At 33.4% G+C, this 21855-nt stretch overlaps 2 protein-coding genes across 3 annotated transcripts; one reads left to right on the plus strand and one right to left on the minus strand.

Moving 5' to 3' along the window:
* Nucleotides 1-2764: 2764 nt before the first annotated feature.
* On the minus strand, nucleotides 2765-4495 carry LOC108985768 (probable WRKY transcription factor 7). Of its 2 annotated transcripts, none has more exons than XM_018958189.2 (3): nucleotides 3679-4495; nucleotides 3463-3588; nucleotides 2765-3253 (listed from the first exon to the last, which is right to left on the minus strand). In XM_018958189.2, the coding sequence occupies exons 1-3, from the start codon at nucleotides 4398-4400 to the stop codon at nucleotides 3094-3096; spliced, it is 1008 nt and encodes a 335-aa protein (XP_018813734.1). In that variant the 5' UTR covers nucleotides 4401-4495; the 3' UTR covers nucleotides 2765-3093. The 2 variants fall into 2 exon arrangements, with proteins under 2 accessions (XP_018813734.1, XP_018813733.1); XM_018958188.2 differs by having other exon boundaries at nucleotides 3463-3591.
* Nucleotides 4496-15341: 10846 nt separating this feature from the next.
* On the plus strand, nucleotides 15342-20437 carry LOC108985762 (probable beta-1,4-xylosyltransferase IRX14H). Its single transcript, XM_018958183.2, has 3 exons — nucleotides 15342-16476; nucleotides 16681-17247; nucleotides 19741-20437. The coding sequence occupies exons 1-3, from the start codon at nucleotides 15734-15736 to the stop codon at nucleotides 19976-19978; spliced, it is 1548 nt and encodes a 515-aa protein (XP_018813728.1). The 5' UTR covers nucleotides 15342-15733; the 3' UTR covers nucleotides 19979-20437.
* The last annotated feature ends 1418 nt before the right edge of the window (nucleotides 20438-21855 follow it).

Here is a 21855-nt window from a genome sequence, read left to right on the forward strand (position 1 = left end):
TTTGTGAAGCCATGGCAGGATAAAAACGGCATTTGAGATTTAGCAAGTATATATTATGCAGTCAAAATCATTGCTCATGGCATGCATTCATCTCGGCTTGATACGGATATGGAGGGAAAAAAAGGAGCTTGGAGTCTTCGACCCACCAAAGAACAAACCTGTCTCATGTGAGTCCATTGAATTTTAAATTTGAGAAAAACCGGAGCCAAGTTTGAGCTTTTGATATGATCAGAGCAGGGAGGAAGGGAGTTCGATAATGGGGATGGAGTTGAAGTCGGTGGCCATGACTGCTGCTAATTGCTACTGATCTCGCAAGTAAGAGCTCAGTGAAGTCAAATGAAACCGACAACCTTTCGTACACAACGAAAAATGAAAAAAGGATGATCAGCAAAACTGCAGATCAGAAAAGTAAAGTTTCCGAGAAAAATAAATTGAAGTTGATGAGCGGAGGCGGAGGCGGAGAAGGAGGAGGGAGTGTAATGGAGACCATCAATCCAGCGAGGATCGACTTCTGCGACTAGAAAGGCAGGCTAAAATAAAATAGATTCGACTTGACGACACGTATAAAGATACATTCTCTTTTATACAAGGAATGTATATATGGTTTATTACATATACAAAAATTTTTATTTTTTTATTTTTTTTAAAGAAAAATATTTGTTAATTTAAGTGATAAAATCTTAACATGATAACCAAGTGATTAATTATTAATTACGAGAACTCATGAATAGTGAGATTTATTTCATTTAAGAAAAATGATAAATGAATTAGCATCTACAATTATTCAAAAAGAAATTATCCCAAATATTGTGGGAATAACACTTAGGCATCGTTTGGTTACATAAATGTGATGAAAAATTTGTGAATAATAATGAAATAATTTGTAAATAGCAGTTAAATAGTTTGAGTTAAGATTTTTATAAGATTTTGAGAAATGAAAAAAAAAGTTAAATAAAAAAATTATAAAATTAGAATATAATTTCTTAATATAATTTTATTTTAAAATTTAAAAAAGTTGAATTATATTTTGTCTTTTCTTCATAAGTTTAGAAAAGTTATAATGAACAAGTAATGATTAGATGAAAAATTTGAAAATTTGAAATTAAAAATTATTTGTATTTGAATGATGTTTGGACGTTGAGATAAAATGGAATGAGATGATATCAAATATTTGTGAAATCAAACTTTCCAATAAAAAATAATTCATTTCATTTCATCTCATTTCATCTTATTTTCAAACATAATTCAAATAAAAAATTTTTAAACTAGTCATTACAATTTTTTCAAATTTTCAAATAAAAAATAATTCCAACTTTTTCAAATCTCCAAATAAAAATAATATTATAAAATTATATTTTTACAATATTTTAATTTTATAATATTTTTTATTCAACCTTTTTTCTCCTTTTTCAAAATCTAAAAAATATTCAACTCAAATTATCTCGCTACTATTTACAAATTATCTTACTACTATTTATAAAATTTTCATCTCATCTCACTCTCTAAATTAGTTAGATAAAAAAAAAAATTATAGAAGATCTTAATTCGAAGTCAGTGTTGTGACAGCCTTGCTTAAACATGAGACATACTACACTCACTGCTCCCAAAAATACCATTTGGTTTTTTTTATTTAATTTTTTTATATTCTTAAATATTTTTTGAAAAAAAAAATTAAAATATTATTAAAAAATACTTATTTAATTATTAAAAAAAAATTATCGGGAACCATACTCGTCGGTAGGTTTAGCTTTTCTCATATAACGGCCCCAATTAAGTTCCACCAAGCTAAAAAAAAAAAACCCGAGGTCCACTCCGAATGCTATTTGGGCCTAGGGCCCAGGAGAAGGGCCATCTCGGTTGATGGTTTTTGCCTTTTGGTTACAATCCTAAGATTGGGAAGCTTCCCTGAGTCCCTGGTTCTGTTAGCGGCGGGCGTATAGCTAAGTAGTCAAGTAGATCCAGCGCAGCAAATCGAACTCTCTCTTCGCTAATCTCGGAAAAAAAGGGAAAAAACTAAGAAAATTAAAATCTAACCGGACATTGATGTCCGTCAAGAGGGAGAAGAGGAAGGGGTAGGAGCCGTAGCGGCTGATTAGCGGCATCTGGTTCTCACAGACCTGGGCCACTGTAAACGTGTATTCGATTTCTGTGTATTCAATATTCTTTGTTTTAAATTGTGTAATCGAGGCAGCCTCATGAGTGGTGGTGGATGACGAACATCCGAAGTATAAATCATAGAGGACCAAATGCACAACGGGGTTGACGTTAAGGCAAAGGCAAAGAACAAAACCGTGGATAGGCCCCACCTCTCAAACCACAATGCCCAGGGCTAATCAATTCCGCAACCCACTCGTTTTGACTTTGCCCATTTATTTTCCCATCACGAGTTCCGTTTCTCCTCACTCCACTCCAAATTCAGCCAAACGAGCCAACAAAATTTGCATTAAACACTCTTTCTTTCTTTCGTTTTCCCCACCCATCACCCACCTTCTTCACTAAATTGGCCGTCCAAACCTGCAACTGCCAACCCCTCTTTTCTTTTTACCTTTGGTCAACCGTCCCTAACACGACATGTTGGTCCACTTCTTTCCAAATGTTTGACCCAGTCATTTTCCCTTCTTTAATGTCTCCTTTGTCAGTGTACTGCTACTAGTATTATTATTAGATCTGAGAAAAAACTTTGGTGGGCAATGGGAAAATAAAGTAAGGGGTAGAGGGCATCCAAAGACAAAATCCAAAGATAAAAGTAATCAGTACCAAGATCAAAGCGAATAGAACCCACTTCTTTTTGTTACGTATTCATACCCAAATCTATAATCACCAAATCCACCATCTTCTCCTTTTTCGTCTTTTTAAATTCATAATGATTCTGGTGTTCAAGAGAGAGAAAGAAAGAGGAAAGAGAGGAAGGAATCCAATATGTTACAGGCATTGAACTAACCCCACTAATCTCCTTCGAGATAAGAGTGGAGTCTGACCGAGAACCAACAGCTACAGCTGCTGCTGCTGCTGCTGCTGCAACTGCTACTATTCTTGGCTCCTTTCGATGAATTAATGAAACATGGAGAGGCTTTCTGCAGCTCTCTGTGATGTTCAGGACGATTCTAAGATGACACTGGTAGCATCGGTAACAGGGAGAGAGTGGTTGTGATCGCCTTCGTAGGTCACAACCAGCATAGATGGATCATCCAGTGCTCTCTCAACGTGTTTACGTGCTGGACACCCTCTAACGCTGCTGCACTTGTAGTATCCCCTGTTTCATTTACATTTACATGTCAAAACACGTATTCCAAACTGAGGTCCTGAATTAGCTGCAACTTGGAAATATGGAAAAAGAAAAAGAAGTTTCCGCACATAAGCATGGTGATGATGGAGACTTGGAGTTGACGACCGAGATAACAGAGTTCCGAAATTTAAAATGGAAGGAACCTATCTAATTATATATCTTTGTTATCTACATACCTTGGATGAGGAGAACCCTTAATCGGCTTCTGTCCATATTTCCTCCAGGAAAAATCGTCCGGTGGAATATCAGCCATCTTCAAGCTAATCGCCGGAACCCTCACCACCCTCTTCATCCTCAACTTTCTGCTATAATAAAAGAACATATATAACTTAGAAAATCGAACAAGTTTAAAACAATGTAAGAGAGAGATGAGGTAAGGAGGAAAGACCGACCTTTTCTTGGAACAATGGCATCGGCCGGAGGAGCCACCGCACTTGCCGGAACCCAAAGTTTCGGAGCTACACTTTCTCTTCAAGGAGGTTGACGAAGACAAAGGTGGCTTTCCCACGGAGGAAAGCTGGGACAGATTCGTGATTTGAAAAGCCGAAGAACAAGATGGCTGCTTGCTGTCTGTGTCGCCAGTCAAAGACGACATGAACGAGGTCGCAGCAGAGTAAGAAAAATTAATCGTGGTGGAAGCGTCCTTCCTGTCGATCACACCCTTTTTAGGCATCAAAGAGTCACTGTACTGGTACTGATTATTCAGATTGTGGTGAGGAAGAGGTGGGATCTGCTGGATCGGAGTCGCGTAGTAAACTCTGTCGGGTTCAGATGCCTTCTCTTTACCTTCGATTTGGGAACCCAAAGGGGCTCTTCTGAAGCGAGCGTGGCCAGTCCGGGTCCGACCCAGAAGAGAAATAACCTTCTTGAACTTGGAGACGGCAACGTCCGCCACAGCCTTGCAGTCCATCTCCATTTCCATGGACGGCTTCGAACTCGAGGACGAGGACGACGAAGATAGGTATTGCTGCTGGCTCTGCGAAAGCAATCTGATAAGCTTTTCGACGCTCTCGAGTCCAGACGCCGCTTCCTGCACGGCGTTGTCTTCCATTTTCGCTCTGAAATCGCTGTTTTTGTTGTTGTTCCTATACTCCATGATGAAATCCACCGCCATCTCTCAGAAGCATCAAAGAAGAGGAAGAAAAAAGGGGAAAAGGGAAGGAGAAAGATGAGAGTAAATGTAGAAAAAGGGAAAGGGTGGGTCTCTGGTCAAAGTGGTGCCCCTTACATTGAATTAAATAAAATTTTAGCATCCCCTAGCCCCCACTGACCCACGGCGTGACCGACCTGTCACGCTACCTCTCCGTCAAACCTTAGGCGCGAATCAAGCCCCAACTGCCTGTGGGCAATTTTTTATTCATTACCGTGCAGAAGGACAAAATAATATTTTTATTTTTAATATTTTGCTCACAAAATAATTTTATATATAATTTATCGTAATATAAAATTAATTTATTATAATATAAATTTATCAAATTAAATAAAATCACATTAATTTATAAATTATTTTTACCTAAATGTAGCATTGTTTTTAGATCTAGTTTGGGCACTTAGATATTTATCTCATTATTATTTTTTATTATTTAATATTTTCTTATTAATTTATCATTATAATTCATAAAATAATTCAACATACCTCACTACCCAAAACGTTATAGTATTACTATAGTCGCGACATTCATTGACCATTTGACCTGATATTCTTTGAGTAGGGCCCGTCGAGGTTAACGTGTTCTCCACTCACGTTGAGGTCAAACAAATGCTATTTAACCTTAACCTATTGGAATGGATTGGTGTCGGATAGAAGGGAAGATTGGGATTATAAATCGTTTTGATTGCTTGCCAGCAGGGCAGAGTTGACTATCTTTCCGGCACTGCAACTTTCATAATGAGTAATAATAGACGAGAAATATAATTTCTCATAAAAATAACATTTTCCTTTTTTCTCGTGGGAAATAACTCAAACGAGAGGTGAAAGATTAGTAGTTGTAACAGTAGGTTGCTGGGTGATTTTATCAATATATATATTATTATTATTAATTATCTGGGTTTTTTTAATTAATTGTCGTTGCACAAATATCAAGTTGGTGAGACGGACTTAGAAATTTAATTTTGGGAATCTAACTAAAACTATAATAATTTATTGAGTTTCATAATATATATTTTGTGATTGAATCAATTTTCAACTGATTTGGTGGAGAAAGAGAGCTCCTCCCGCCGGGCTTACGTCTTGTGCTTGAAAATCCATGGTCATAGAAGTATAATTACTTAAAAACTTGAGAGAAATTAAGTTTATATGAGAGATAGAGAACATCATTTCAACTCAACTCATTTCAACACATGATGATATATTGATGATAATAATACTTTATACATATATATATATATAATAAATCCATTAAATCCTGATTGATAATAGGAGATCTTTCAATGTTTTGTAAAAACATCTGAAAAAAGAGAGATAGTAAAAATTTAAAAGATTATAATATATAAAAATTATATAAATAATAAAAAATTACGTAGATTTTTTCTTTCCCTATCCTTTTCCCCCTTTTCCCCTTACACATTTTTCCTTCAGATTTTGTCCCCCCTTGTCCTTTGCTTGTCCCTTCATCACTACATGGGCTCGGCTCGAGGCTCCATATGAGTAGGGGATTTTTATTCCTTCCACTTTTGGTTAGTTTTACAGGCACAAGGCACTAATAATGGAAACTCGATATCACTGTTAGTAGTTAAATTTTGACCAAATTTTAGTTAATTTGGTTAAGTTTCATCTACATCAAATTCACTAATTCTACTTTGTCGATTCTTTTTTCAAGGACTCCTGTTCTTTTTTCCGGTAAGCTTCTGCTACTTGATGTTCATTGCCACAGCAAATTCCTCTGATTGCATGATTTCTTTTTAACATTTCAATAAATTAATGGACATTTTCTAATTTTTCTTAATCGTGAAATTAGACCGAGCCCCAAAAGTGTGTAGTATATGGGCCATATTATATATATTACTCTGAAAAAAATTGAAATAATATGAATATTAGAAAAATATATTTTCCGAAAAATGTCATGTTTTAATTTATATGCTTTTAAATAAGAAATGAATATTCCAATAATCATGAGAATTAAAATTAAAGAGTAAAATGAAAAAAATGAATTCTCTAATCAAATGTTAGCCAAAATTTAGCTACATCACTGTCAATGCTCTTACATGATAAACACATATTTTTAGTCATCTAAGGGAATGTCTCGTATTGATATTGATATCATCTCGTCTCATTTTCTTTTCAAATATTATTAAAATATAAATACTTTAAAGCTAATCGTTATAACTTTTTTAAATTTTTAAGTAAAAAATAAAAAATATTTCAATTTTTTTAAATACAAAAATAAAAATTATATTGTAATAATATTTTAACTTTAAATTATTTTTTATTCAACTTTTTTTCTTTCTTTTTCAAAATCTAATAAATATTTAACTCAAATTATCTCACTTTTATTTACAAATCGTTTTATTACTATTTATAAAATTTTCAGAATCTATCTCATTCCCAAGCATAAATCTCAAACCCATATAACATGTACGTTTTCATCGCATGTATCTATGACACTTCCACATATAATGTCATTATTAATAAAATGTCACTAAACAACACTAGAATCATTTATCTCTTTTAAGACGAGATTTTTATCTTTTAAGAGTATGTTTAGATGTTAAGAGTATTTAAATTATTAGTAAATAGTAGTGAAATAGTTTATAAATAATAATAAATAATTTGAAAATAGTAATAAATTGTTGATAAATAGTTATAAATTATTTATAAATAATATTGAAGTAGTAAATACAACCTTAGATGTCTCAATTGCAAGGCGTGAGTGATTAAAGTTTGATGGAAGTTTTCTGTAAAAGAAAAACAGACGATTTTCTTTCTTTCTTTTTAACTCATTAAAGGCATAGAAAATAAAGGCATACCAAAAAGATGGATGGGGGTTTATGGAATTGGGTGAAGAAATTTTGATCATTTGTCGATCATGAAACTCAGATATATGGAGTTTGTCGATTATATTTAATTCACATGAGTTGGGTGGGGGGCAGTTTGGACCGATCGAGCTTTATAAACATTAAGGCTTGTTTGGAAAAAAAAAAATCACATTTCAAAAATATCATTTCATCTTATTTTATCTTGTTTTATCTTCTTCCTAAATATAATTCAAATATAACATTTTTAAATTAATTATTACAATTTTTTTAAACTAATCATTATAACTTTTTAAAACTTTTAAATAAAAAATAAAAAATAATTTAATTTTTAAAATTTAAAAATAAAAAATTATATTATAATAATATTTTAATTTTATAATATTTTTTATTCAACTTTTTTTTCTCTCATTTTTCAAAACTTAAAAAGTATTCAACTCAAACTATCTCATAATTATTTATAAATTATCTTGTTACTATTCATAAAATTTTCATCTCATCTCACTTTTAATACAGACTTAAAAGAACTCTTATTAGATTATACAAATATAAATCCAATGGGATATTTGGTTAATAGAATCTCAAAATGTATTACATTAAATTATACAAATATAAAAGGAGATAACTTCTTATTATAGTAAGTTACTGTTGTGGGTCAATAGCATGACCAAAAGGTATAAAAATAAATTTTTTCTTACTTCTTACCACGATTTGGTTGCAGCAGTTTTTTTAGAGCTATAATATAATCAAATACTCTATTTGCATGTATTTTTTACGTATTTTATTAATGTAATTAGTTGTATATTTTTTTAATATAAAATAATTCATTTGGCTAATTATATTAGTATAAAGAATACGTAAAAATAATTATATATAACATAATTTTAATATTATTATTAATTAATATATAATCGATAGAATGATAAAATATAATAAAATAAAATAATTTTTAAATTTTAGAAAAATAAGTTGATGTGTTGAATTTTATATCCAAACACCTAAATATTTGCTCTATGATTGAAAAAGACGTACGTAAATGGTGAAGAAGATTGATTAGTGTTGGAATTTGCTTAGAGCATTAGTATTGGTCTATGTATATCCATATCTAAAGTCATATTTGGATAATATGACTCTAAAATCATCCACATTGACTTATGCATATCTATAAATTTGGCTACCTATGAACAGTTGTTATCTAAATTTAGATAACAACTATTCACCCTACATATTATATTTTAATAATTAATTCTCTCTCCTCCCACTCTATCTCACACAATCTTTTCATTTTCTCACTCCTTCAACAATAAAAAAAACATTCACTTGCACATTCATTTTATTATTATAATATATTATATATATATTTTTTCATTTTATTATATTTTTAATATATTATTATTAAAAATTTATATTTTTTATTATTATATTTGTATTATTAATGTCAAATGTATATAGTAGATGTTAATTGTAAAATATATATATAAAAAATAGATTTTAGCAAAAAAGTAATAATAATAAAATAATAATATTTTATTATTATTTTATTTCAAATATGCATAAGCCAATGTGAGAATTTTACTTGAATGATAAAGTAAATATGTAAAAGAAGTAATTTTAGATATGCATACGCATAAATTAATGCTAATACTATTAGAAAAAAAGAAATGATACTTGCAGTCGTGAGCGTGCAGTCGCCGTGCAGTCGCTTTAAAAAAAATGAATAAATAAGGGACCCACCTGAAAAGAAATTAATTTTTTAATAGTAGACTCCATTCTTTTTCAAAGTGACTGCACGACATTTGCGCATTCCACGACTGTATGTAGCATTACTCTTAGAAAAAATAGTGTTGGGATTCGGACGAGAAGTTTGAAAGTTAAGGCAGGCGCAGCTGGGAGACCGACTGATTTGGACATGGCCTCTTGAGCCTGAGTTCGTACGCACAAAAGTCAAATTACGTGTTAAAGTTGGCCTCCATCGTTGTCTTACTTATTGACTTCCCGTCCTAATTAAGTCTTTAATATGAGTGTTTACTATGATTTGTTTTCCATCTAAACGAACAAAAACATAAAATAAAAGTATCGTCCTACGTCCACCGCTCCTACCGTTAGTATAATTGTTTTTTTTATTATTATTTTTTTTTATATGTATATTTTTATATTTTTAAATATTTTTAAAAAAATTAAAAAAATTATAATATTATTAAAAAAATATTTCCTTAATCATTAAATAAAAAAAATTATAAAATAAAATACTTCCTTAATTACTAACTAAAATAATTTCCGTTAGTTACTTTGATGTGTTTTTTTTATATTTTTTTAAATGTATTTTTTTAATACTTTTAAATATATATTTTTAAAAAATAATTCACAATATTATTAAAAAATATTTTTTAATTATAAAATAAAAAAAAAATGCTAGCGGTAGCTGCTTAGCATTATCCTAAAAAAAAAAGCACACGTTGAATGGATTGGCAAAAAAAAATCCGGTTGGAGGTGGCGACAGGAGATTACTTATTTACCCAGGCATGATCATGGTAACACCTAATCTGCTGGAGAGCAAGATGGAAGGGACCTAGACGGCGAGAACCAAAGTGCTTCCTACAAGTCGCACTTGAGCCAATGTCTGACCCAGTTCCACGAAAGCATCAACGATCCATGAAGTAATAGGTCATCAATCAATTTGAACGCCTTCCATTGCGAGATTCGACCTAAGACTTTTGGCTGGGTTTGGATATTAAATTGAGTTAAGTTGAGTTAAAATAATAAAATATTATTAAAATATTATTTTTTAATATTATTATTATTTTAAAATTTAAAAAAATTAAATTATTTATGATATTTTATGTTAAAATTTAAAAAAATTATAATAATGAATTGAAATAAGTTTAGTAACCAAATATACTTAGTATCCACTGTCAAACTCATGAACCATTGAGCCATCACCCTCAATGGTACATGTGGAATGAAACTAATGCATGTTATATATATCTGGTTAAATAAAATTTTTAGATAATATCATGTATTAAATGATTTAATAATATTATTATGACGCTATTTCTACAATTTTTTTAGAAAAAAACCTAAATCTAGGCACTTTCGTGTACCCATTGCGCACAACTCAGCTTACATGGTAAGTAAAACGGTGTGTGAAGAAGTTCTTCTTCTCGACGAGATGCCCCTACAAGGCTACAACCCAGTCTTGATTTCTCTTCCCCAAGTCTTCTGAACAAAAGCAAATGAAGGACGGACAATGAATCTTGCAGAACAAAAACCTCATCACATATTTACCTCTTTAACTACTAATAATTTTGGGGCTTACACGCACTAGTGGTTCTGAATTAGACTTTGATAGAGAGAGAAAAATACAAACTTTTGTCCTAAAGAAGTGAAACCTAGAAAGCAATTTGAATTTTGGAGGTTTGCGATAATGAATTTTGGGGCTTATATGCATTAGTGGTTCTGAATTAGACTTTGATAGAGAATATATATATATAAACTTTTGTCGTGAAAGAAACGAAACACAAAAAACAATTTGTAATTTGGAGGTTTGTGATAATGAAGTTCATCTTCAAGAGAAACGAGCTACTAGGAAACAAACCCAAAATAATCTCTGTTTTCTGATATTTGTTAACGAACAAATACATAAGACGGAATAGTTTGTTTCTATTCTATATATAAGCAAAAAGGAAATGACACACCCCACTCAGATTTATTTTCTTATTAAACAATCACTCTTTAGCTAGAATAAATATCAATTGCACACTTCCGACCATAGATTTTCCATTAAAGCTAGATTTGACAGGATTAATGGTTAAGAACAAACTCAGTGAGAGATTGGATTTGGGGGAGGGGAGATGAAAACAGATCCGGGAACAGCCGATGGCCTTCTTCTTCTCTTCTCGAATCTCTTCGAGTTTCTTTTTATTTCTTAATTTTTTTTAAAAAGTACTAACATGGCAATAGGTCATGTTAGCTTCATACGCGGATTCGTTTACCAAATCATCTATATCTATTTGAACTATTTTTTAGGTCTATTTCTCAAATATTTTAAAAATAAAATTCTAAAATTTGAGAAGGAACTTTTAAGAAAGAATAATGATAGTCATGAACTTGTGTGCAACTCTTCGCAATTTAACTAATAAATATAATAAAAAATAAAAAGAAGGAAAAAATTCTTGAAATGTATTTATTTATTTGTGAGTAGTAAACTGATGGTAAATAAGTTCAGAATGCTATCATTGTCCTTTAAGAGAAAAAGCTCGTTATTTTTAAGACAAGAGTTTTGTTATGTACAAGCAAGTTTGCATACTAATCTGTGTACTAATGTTGTTACTTTCATATTCTAAATTTAAATTAGTATTATTTTTAATAAAATCTAATTTCTGACCAATCATATTGAATGTGTGTAGTGTGCATAATCGCTTACAATTAAATTTTTCTTCATGACAAAGTTGAAAAAGTGTTGGGAATTGGAGGGGATGGTTGAATCCAAGATGTTGGTATAGATGAAGGGAGCTGCAACAGTCACCAAAGCTGGTCACAAAATTTTTTTACCGAATGACATTTCTTCTTAAGTGACATGCCACGTAAATTGAAAAAAAAAAAACAAAAAACAAAAAACAAAACCAAAAATGAAAACATACCCAGTCAATCGTCCTTGCCATCATCCCTATCCTCTCATTGTATTGCTATAGTCTACAAGTGTCGGCCTTGTTTTCTCCTTCTATTTTCGACACCAACCTCTGGTTCTAGTCCACCTTCCGTCAGCTTTACTTTTTCCTTTTTATGAGCGGTAATTTTTTTTCCATTTTTTTCTTTATTTTTACTCAAATGTTAAAGTTTTTATCTACAAATGTTAGGAAAAATCAAGTACTCAAAAACATAAAATCTGTTATACAAACTCACTGGGAATTAAATAAGAAAAAGAGACAATTTTCTCATTGTTGACAATCACCGGTGTTGACCCATATACCATTGTTCACATAATTTACTTACCATTTATTATTGTATTATATGTATATATTTGTATATATTATTTTTTTTGTATAAATATTCACAAGTATTAATAATGAACTTCAAAATTTTTTATTTATTGTTTTACTTTTTATGCATACGAAGTGGACTCGGAGAGATGAAGGCCACGGACGTGGGTTTGTATTTCAGGGAGATGCGTTCATGTGGTTCAAGGAGATGAGGGAGATAATTTTCAGGGAGAGAGGGTTCGTAGGTGGAGATGAGAGAGACGAGAGAGATGAGAGCTCGAGATGGAGAGGGGGGTGGTGTTAGGTGAAGTCTGGAGATGAGGGAGAAGAGGTAGGATTTTTATTTTCTTTAAGGTTGAGTTTGGATGTTGAAGTGAGTTGAAGTGAGTTGAGTTGAGATGATAAAATATTATTAGAATATTATTTTTTAATATTATTATTATTTTAAAATTTGAAAAAATTGAATTATTTATTATATTTTGTATTAAAATTTGAAAAAATTATAATGATAAGTTGAGATGGATCGATGATCCAAACGAAACCTAAATCCATATGAAAGCAACCAAGTCAGTCGGTAGAGGGATTCTGTAAAAAAATTCCGTGGACTTGCATTTTTCATAGAGGAATATCAGATGACACGCATGACTGATAGTTGGAAAAGAAGTTGTACAGTCCAAACATGGAGTAGTGGGAATGTAGAACAACTCATCGGATAAATTTGTGGCCAATTAACGTTCTAGACAGAGATCCAAAGCTTACAAAGCAGATTTGACTACCAATGTTAATTAGTTATTAGTGGATGATAATCGACAAAGAAAATAATTTATAAATAACATTTTTTACAATATTTTATATAAGTATATTTTAAATAATAAATATTTTTATAAAATATCTTATAAAAATAATATAATTTTATAGAAATATTCTTATTTTATAATATTATTATATAATTTATTAACACCGTACTTGGGTTCACACGAGGGATTTGATTGTTCCATTATTGTCTTGCTCTAGTGTATCTGCCTCAATTGTCTCAAGGGAAACGCTTATCCGACCGAGAAAGGCAATTGATTTTTTTTTAAAAAATAAAAAAATTATTTATTTAATTAAACTCATTTAAAATTCAATATAAATACCTTAATTACAAATGAAATTTTTATATTTCCCATCCAAGTATATTACAAATCAAATTTCTATAAAGGGATTTTTCATTTGTGATAGGAAATGTTGAGAGAAGAGAGAGTGTTCCAAAAATAATAATAATAAAAAGTATTTGGTTCATCTACGGTGCATATCAAATATGAATTTTTATTAGATATATTGTAGTAAAAACCAACTGTAAATACTTTGCATAATCTAATGCGAGCCGTATTTTGTCCCAATAGCTCCCAACATGTATATTTTTTTTGCCTTTAGCTAATCTATCGAGATTGCCCTAAGCTGTTGTGTAAATCCACCCATTTGTTGGGAATGCATTATTATTATTATTATTATTAAAAATAAAAATATACATTTATAACTCTTTTCACAATTCTATTTTAAATGGGAGATATTTTTATAAAAATAGCATCATTTTATCTAAATACTCTCAATTTAAAACATAGTTGTATAAATAGTTGTGAGTATATTATTACTCTATTAAAAAAACTATCAATTCTTTTTTACACTATCAACAATTTGTCGGGTACATCTATAAATAGGTTTGTAAATAAGTTTTTTTTAACAAATAATATTTGCAGTCATAGAATGTTCAAACGCTGCGCACTCTTTTTAAAACAAATAATAAATGTGAAATCTACATAAAAAATTAATTTTTTAATTGTTAACTTCACTTTTTTATTTTAAAAAAGTGTGAAGTGCTTGCACAATCTAAGATAATATCTTGTATTATTATTATTATTATTTTTTTAATCTCCAAATCTAATCCACTTCACTCTAATTTCTTTTATTAAATTTCACGGAGTTTTCACGCAAATTCTAGGGCTTGTGCGGGGGAGAGTTGTTGGTACATACCTAATAATTTTGGGCCATCTGAAAAAGAAAAGAAAAGAAAAGAAAACTGGTCGTACTGGGTGTGATTATGGTTGGTTTTTGTTTTAGGCCCAATCATAGGAATGAGGATGTTCTCCTAAACTCAAAAGTACAGCTGGGCCCAGTGATTGGTCTCAAGCCACAATCACTCCAGCAGCTAGAGTCAGTTTTGTGAGCTCAACTAATGGGCCCGAACTATAGGCTTTAGGTGTGGACCCATTTGGCTTGGGAAACAAAAACAATAATTAAGAAGAGAAAAAGAAACAAATAATTTTAGCACAAAAACATCATGCACATTCATACATGCCCGAACTTTATTATTGGACTGCATTTCTGTTCCTTTTTAGTTTGGTTCCCAATCATAATCAATCAACAACAAGATGATTGAAATGTCACATTTTCCCTCATATTTTTTTGGTACCATTTCACGATCGAACCCACCAAACCCATTCCCTGTTTCATACTCTTTATATTTTATGTCCGTCTTACAAATATGTGATTTTAATATTTTATTCTCATATTTCGTATTGAAATATTGAAAAGGAGTAAAATAGTACAATATTGAAATATAATAGTAAAAGAGTAAAATTATATATTTTTAAGTGGTATGTAAAGTGTGAAATTTCTATATAACACGATTCTTTTAAATTTATGCAATGGTGACACTTTTGCACATTGTGATTAAATACCAATTATGTTTTTAAAATAAATTATAATATTTATCAAGTTACATCAAGTATTCATTGTATGGTATTTATAAAAAAAAAAATTGATATGAGTTAGCCAAATTTACCTGACATATTTATTAATTTATTTTTATAAAATATGTTTATAAACGGAACTTTCTAAAAATGCTCATTTTACTCAAAATTTTCAAAACATTCCGACATTTGAGTTACTGCATACTGACCATTACCGTCATCGTTGTTCAATACTTTGACCCAAAGATTACTATCATTAATAAAAAATTGTTACGTTTAAATATCTTTAGCTTAAAATGATATTTCTGCATGGATAACCTTAATCATGACAAACAGCTCATTTATCAAGAGTGAAGAACTTTTTTCATTTTTAAATGATAAAGATTTCTAGAAATTGATATAATGAATCATTCCGATCGACTCCGACTGCTTGCCAAGAAAATCGGTGGAAAATGAAGACACAGTGGTCTCTCTCTCTCTCTCTGTGACTCTGTGTCTGTCCCCGACCTCTCTCACTGTTTGCTTGCAGTTGCAGTTGCTGCTGTTGTGAGAAGTGAGAACTAAGTAATCGGCAATCGAATAACACCAGACAATGATATATCACACGCCCACCGATTATTCCTTCATACATTCGTAAACCCCAAGAAACCTCCGATTAAACCAATCGAACCACACCTCCTCCATCCCAAATTCTCTCTCTCTAACAGTCCACTCGCAGAGACAGCCAAAGAGAGAAGAGAGAGTGAGAGTTAGGGTCGGAGCCAATGAAGCTCTCGGTGCTACAGCAGAGTTACATGAACCGGCGCGGCAACAGCTTCAGGTCATCTGGTCCCTTGGATTCGTCTTCGGACGCTTCCATCAAGTCCCCCTCTTCCATCGTTTGGCTCCTATTCCACGGACTTTGTTGCCTTATTAGTCTCGTTCTCGGCTTCCGCTTCTCCCGCCTTGTCTTCTTCTTCCTCTTCTCCACTTCTCACACCACCAACCTCTACAACTTTCCGTTTCGCACAGCCTCCGAGCTCGCCCAGAGTCTCACCGTTTACTCCAATCCGATCACCAATTTCAACTCCCCCCTGGGTAGTAACGCTACTACTACCGGCGGTAGTAATAGCCGAGTCGTCGTCGGGAGACATGGGATCCGAATCCGGCCGTGGCCGCACCCGAACCCTGTCGAGGTCATGAGGGCGCACCATATCATCGAGAGGGTCCAGAAGGAGCAGAGGCTCCAGCTCGGGGTCAAGAATCCGAGGACAGTCATCGTAATCACACCGACCTATGTGCGGACGTTCCAGGCGCTGCATTTGACCGGCGTGATGCACTCGCTCATGCTGGCCCCGTATGATCTCGTCTGGATCGTGGTGGAGGCCGGTGGAGCTACCAACGAGACGGCTTCACTTATCGCCAAGTCAGGGCTTCGGACTATCCACGTTGGATTCCGTCAGCGGATGCCGAATTTGTGGGAGGGACGGCACCATTTAGAGGTTCAGATGCGGCTTCAAGCTTTAAGGTGAACGCTATTGCCTTTTCTTTTGATTTCTATTTTCTATTTGTTTGTTGAGGAAACCGAGCTGTAAAAATCGGGGGCTACTTCTACATCCTCTACTTGCAAGAAACTAACTCTTTTTTTTTTTTGGTCCTCCCAACGAATTATGATTAGAGGATTTAAGTTGTTAGAATATGAATTTGATTCAGTGGGTCTATGATGGAACAGAATTGTGCGAGACAAGAAGCTGGATGGGATTGTGATGTTTGCAGATGATAGTAATACGCATAGCATGGAGCTCTTTGACGAGATTCAGAATGTCAAATGGGTTGGTGCTCTTTCGGTTGGTATACTTGCGCATTCGAGTGATACCGATGAGTCCTCGGTGTCCTTATTAGAGAAAGACGAGGATGAAGATGACGAGAACCCATCAATGCCTGTTCAAGGTCCTGCTTGTAACTCATCCAATCAATTAGTTGGTTGGCACACCTTCAATTCCATACCCTATGTTGGGAACAGCGCCACTTACATTGGTGATAGGGGGGTTGTGCTGCCCAGGAAACTTGAATGGGCTGGGTTTGTACTGAATTCCCGGTTGCTTTGGAAGGATGATGACGGCGGGCCTGAGTGGGTTAATGATCTAGATACATTAGCTCACAATGAGGAGGCCGTAGAGAGTCCATTATTTCTGCTGAAGGATTTTTCTGTGGTGGAGCCACTTGGAAGTTGTGGGCGTCAAATCTTGCTCTGGTGGCTCCGAGTTGAAGCTCGTGCTGATAGCAAATTTCCTCCTGGGTGAGTCTTTCATCTTTTGCTCTTAGTATTCGATATCTTGCAAAAGTCATTTTATCTCATGGTGTCCGAAATGCATATCCATTAGTGAAGGTTGTGATGTTCTCGTCTGCTGTCACATATATGATGTTGAAATTATTTGGTTATGCCTTTGTAAATTGAAATTAAACTATAAGTGAAACGCCATCTACTACTGCCTAGTTTTATAAAGGTCAAGGTGAACTTGATTGACAACACGTTGAGATTAAACCAAGCACTGTCCCTTAAGAATTTTGGAAAGGAGACATCATTGAAAGAAATTACCTTTTGGAGGTGGACTCAGCATGAAAATTGAGCATCAAGTGTGCGCTTTTTATCTTTTCTAGATGCCGTTGTACGTCAAATTTCTTCTAAGATGCTAGAATTGCAATTTGAGTGACATAATCCAAGTTGTATTAACTTGTCTTTGTTAAAACCAAGTGCTCTAAATGTAGACCATATGTAACTTCAAAACACATAACATCTTATGTTTGATATGATGAGCACAGCTTCATCATGTTGATAATTGGCATGTCAGTTATAATGATGTGTTGAGTGTATACACGTGCCTAACTTTTTTTCAGAAAATAATGCATGGTTATTGCTCTATCCATTATCTCAAATTAGTTAGAATGCTTACAGTCTATTTTGTTTTTGAGGTTGTATCTAAATGATGACTTTCTGCATACATGTAGAAGCATAAATAGCACTAGTCTCATAGGTGCATACAAACAGACACAGGTTTTATTGATCACACCTTGTTGATAAAAACATTTTATCCAAGTCCTCTGTGGTTATAGTTATAAAGGCACGTGTTTATGTCTCCAAGGACCAAGACCCCATACTGGAAGTCATCATGTTCAATTCTCATTGTTTTTGTCAAGTAGTTGAGGATCTGTAACAGCAAGGAGTTTAGGCCCATGCAGCTTGTCATGTTTTAATCTTCAAGTTTGGTTCCACGTTTGTACGACTCTTTATGATCTCTGCAACAACTATTTTTTTACTTCTTTAAAGGACCTCTATCCAACATCTTAAAAGCCTCACTGTCCTGTTCAATCAATCCTCCATCACCTTGGAACATCTGATAGCCATCCCGCTACCTTCCTTTCACATGAAAATGCCTCTTATACAAATTATGAGGCTGTCCTACCTTATGGCCTTTCTTGACCATGGGCTTAACCACTAGAGCTACTTGAAAAAGAAACCAAGCGACGTCAATTTTAACTTTCCCGTGTTGCCTTCCGTTCACATTTCCTTTTGACAAAAAAAAAACTGCAGTATGCTGTCATTTGGTTGTGTGCTCTTTGTAATCTGTCAATGTTCAAAAAAGAATCAAGATTTGACATAGCCTATTTCCTTACACATAGTTCTTATTAAACTATACGGATAACCACTGTTGCCTGATGTTCCGATTTTGATTAGGAATATAGGAATTTTTTTGGATAACAATGCATTGAGCCTATTAATTTCAGATGAAAATCCTTATGCATTGATTGTTAGCATATCGCCATGAGCCACATACATCCACCATGTCAGATGCAGGGGACGTATAGCATACCATTCTTGCTATGTGCAAGTTAAAGGGTATCATATGACTATCAGATCCTTTAAGCATGAAGTTGTCACGAAGCATGGGTACAGGATTGAGGCAGTTTGAAAGTGCCTCTAACTAGTAGGTGCTTTCCTGAACTAATATTATCCATGATTCTGAATTTTAAGCACCATCCAAGCTCGAACATTGAATTCTACCATAGTGCAACTGACAGAGGAAACCATGAGGTACATTTTTGGGCATGTGATGGCCCATTGTTTAGAGAACTGGGTTCAAGGTTGTCAATTTTATTCCATTTTAGGTCACTCCCTCAAAAAACTTAGGAAGTTTAGGAGTACAGGAATCCTTCATTTTTAAGAGAGCTTGATCATGAAGTTTCAGGTTACACATAAACTATGCAGTTTTGTGGCTGCTAAGTATAGTTGGAGGCACACCATATGAATCCATGATGCTATCTAGATAGAAAGAGGGACCAGGGGTTTGGGGTGTAAAGATTTTAACGGTTGATGAAGAAGTAGCATGTGAAACTCCACTAAATGACCTCGTTTCTAGTTTCACACTGGAACTAAAGGCCTTTCACAGCTGCTTGTGTATATGTAACTTCGTACTTTTCTAGCTTTTGATGATCTCAGGAGTAATCACTAATATTAACAGTCATCAATTGTGTGACTTGTGGATATCTATGCCATATTGTTTCTTAGAAGTCTAATATGAAAGTCGATAGTGGCATCCTTGTCACTAAGCATGTTCAATATTTTGGTCATCGCAAGTAATATATTTTCAGTATAAGGTTTTATGATATGAACACACAAAGAACATGCAAAATGGGCTGTAATTGGATCTGTATTTTCTTTTGCAATTTCTGTTCACTGGATAAGCTGTCTAGCACGCATTTTACATATTGATTTTGAATGTGTTTTATACAGATGGATAATTGATCCTCCTCTGGAGGTCACTGTCCCATCGAAACGTACGCCATGGCCGGATGTTCCTCCTGAACTCCCATCTAGTGAGAGGGAAGTGACCGGTGTCCAAGAGCACATAGTGAAGCACTCTTCAAAGACTCGAACATCCAGATCTAATCGCTCTCGAAGTAAGAGAAAGTATCATGACACAAAGATACTAGACACACAGCTTCCTGTGATGGATTCTGAACAAAGCTGAAAGATGATCCCGGACATCTCAAGATAATACGATGCTGTGTGAATTTAAGACCACTGGTCTCTCCGCTTCATAAAATTTGGTTGATATAGGGAAAAAAGCAACGGGGTAAATACCTGAAGGCATCGGTTACACACGCAGTCCATCCGATCTGAATTCCAAAATCCAGCCAGAGTTTTGAATTTTTTTTCCCTTTTTTATTTTACTTTGTTGGGGGTGATTGATATTCTGGACTCATGAAAGTGGTGTTTTCACTGGATCATGATGAGTCTCGTGTTTGTAGAAAGCTTGTATCAAATAGGCTTTTAAATCGTGTACACAAATCTTTTCTAAGTAGGAATTATAGAGTTGCGTTCATTTGGATCTCTGAAAAACGAGACCAAATACAATAAATTTTTTAATTCGTTCCAAAGCAGTGTCCTTGCCATTGTACAAACTACCAAGTCATTGCATGGCTTTCTTCGAAAGGGATTCCAATATTACCATCAAGGCCTCTTAATCAGTATGTTTTGTCTCCGTGGAGTTCAGTTTATTTTTATACATACGAATGAGCCAAACCAAATATCCCAGCCGAAGAAGCTTCTGCTTGATGCATGTGGACAGGAGAGACCAATTTGATTCATTCCAATTTTTTTTTTTTTTTTGGGTACACGGACAAAATGGTAGAGACTATTGAGAGCAAGCCCCTATACCAAATATGTACCATGTTTTAAGCTTTTTCTCATAAGAGAATTTACTTTAGGAATAAATGGATTATACAAAATAAACCTACAAAGTGATATGACTTTAAGTGACATGTCACATCAAAATTTCTGACATGCCACATATAAAATAAGTGAGTCCTATATTGTTCAAGTAAAACTCTCGTATTGTCTTGATCTCTTATATAAAAATTAGCTTAAGAGGTCAATGCAATACAATCTTGTGAATAAGTCTAACAAATTTATAAATGTAAAAGTGGTTAGCTATGATTAGATGACTAGGAAGATAGATATTTATTTAAGTTGGGAGATTGTTGAGATTAGATGAATGTAAATATTTTATCTTTATCTAAGAACATTTAATTTGAATTAAGCGGTTATTAGATAAAATCTTAGATAAGTCATGAAAGTGTGCATCTGAAGTTAAATGAGTATGAAATTATCCAGTTGAATGGAAACTATATTTGATGAGAAGACTCAGTGCTAGGTGTCAACAGACGTGTCGACAGACTCGTTCCCAGCAGAGTCCTACTGCAAATCAAATTCCTACCTGACTCATTCTGTCAGCAGAGTCCTACTGCAAATCAAACTCCTATCAGATTTGTTCAGTCAGCAAAATCTTACTGCAATTGGAATTGATTTTCAGATTATTTATTTAAGGGATCCTATTGGTTAAGATCTGTAGAGATTCAAATTTGGATATTTTCGAAAGCACTTACCAGTGCATATTTTGGTGAGAAAATTTCTTGAAATTTTTTCATATTGTCTCTCTTAGAAAGTGGTACTTGAGTGTGAGATCTAGTGTTTTATCTCTCTTATTGAGTGCGTGCATACTCCGTGTCGGAGTTGAGGTGATCGAGTTCAGCCACTAGAGTTCTAGGAGGGAAGTCAATAGTTTGAACATGGCCAGAGGTTCTGTCTGCTACTGCGGTAGAAGACAAATAAGTCATTTGTCTGGTCAAATAGAAGAGTCAAGTTACAAAAGTTTTGTAATTATGATTTACTTGTAATTGATTTTCAAATAATAAGATTGACTTTCCTGGATTTTGCTGCCTTGTAGGGTTTTACATTTGAAGAGTTCTTCAAAGGGTTTCCCTTCATAACCAAAATTGACGTTACACACTTTATTTATTCTATGTTATTGCTTAATTATTGAAATTAATTGCATACTTGACGACT

The sequence above is a fragment of the Juglans regia genome, chromosome 12, assembly GCF_001411555.2.
Source record: "Juglans regia cultivar Chandler chromosome 12, Walnut 2.0, whole genome shotgun sequence".
NCBI classification, from domain to species: domain Eukaryota; kingdom Viridiplantae; phylum Streptophyta; class Magnoliopsida; order Fagales; family Juglandaceae; genus Juglans; species Juglans regia.

Coding starts and splice junctions, on each gene's coding strand:
- LOC108985768 (XM_018958188.2), bottom strand. CDS start 4,400: ATGGCGGTGGATTTCATCATGGAGTATAGGAACAACAACAAAAACAGC. Junction 3,592..3,678: donor TGCCATTGTTCCAAGAAAAG/GTCGGTCTTTCC, acceptor CTTTTATTATAG/CAGAAAGTTGAGGATGAAGA. Junction 3,254..3,462: donor AAGGGTTCTCCTCATCCAAG/GTATGTAGATAA, acceptor TAAATGAAACAG/GGGATACTACAAGTGCAGCA.
- LOC108985762 (XM_018958183.2), top strand. CDS start 15,734: ATGAAGCTCTCGGTGCTACAGCAGAGTTACATGAACCGGCGCGGCAAC. Junction 16,477..16,680: donor ATGCGGCTTCAAGCTTTAAG/GTGAACGCTATT, acceptor ATGATGGAACAG/AATTGTGCGAGACAAGAAGC. Junction 17,248..19,740: donor GATAGCAAATTTCCTCCTGG/GTGAGTCTTTCA, acceptor TGTTTTATACAG/ATGGATAATTGATCCTCCTC.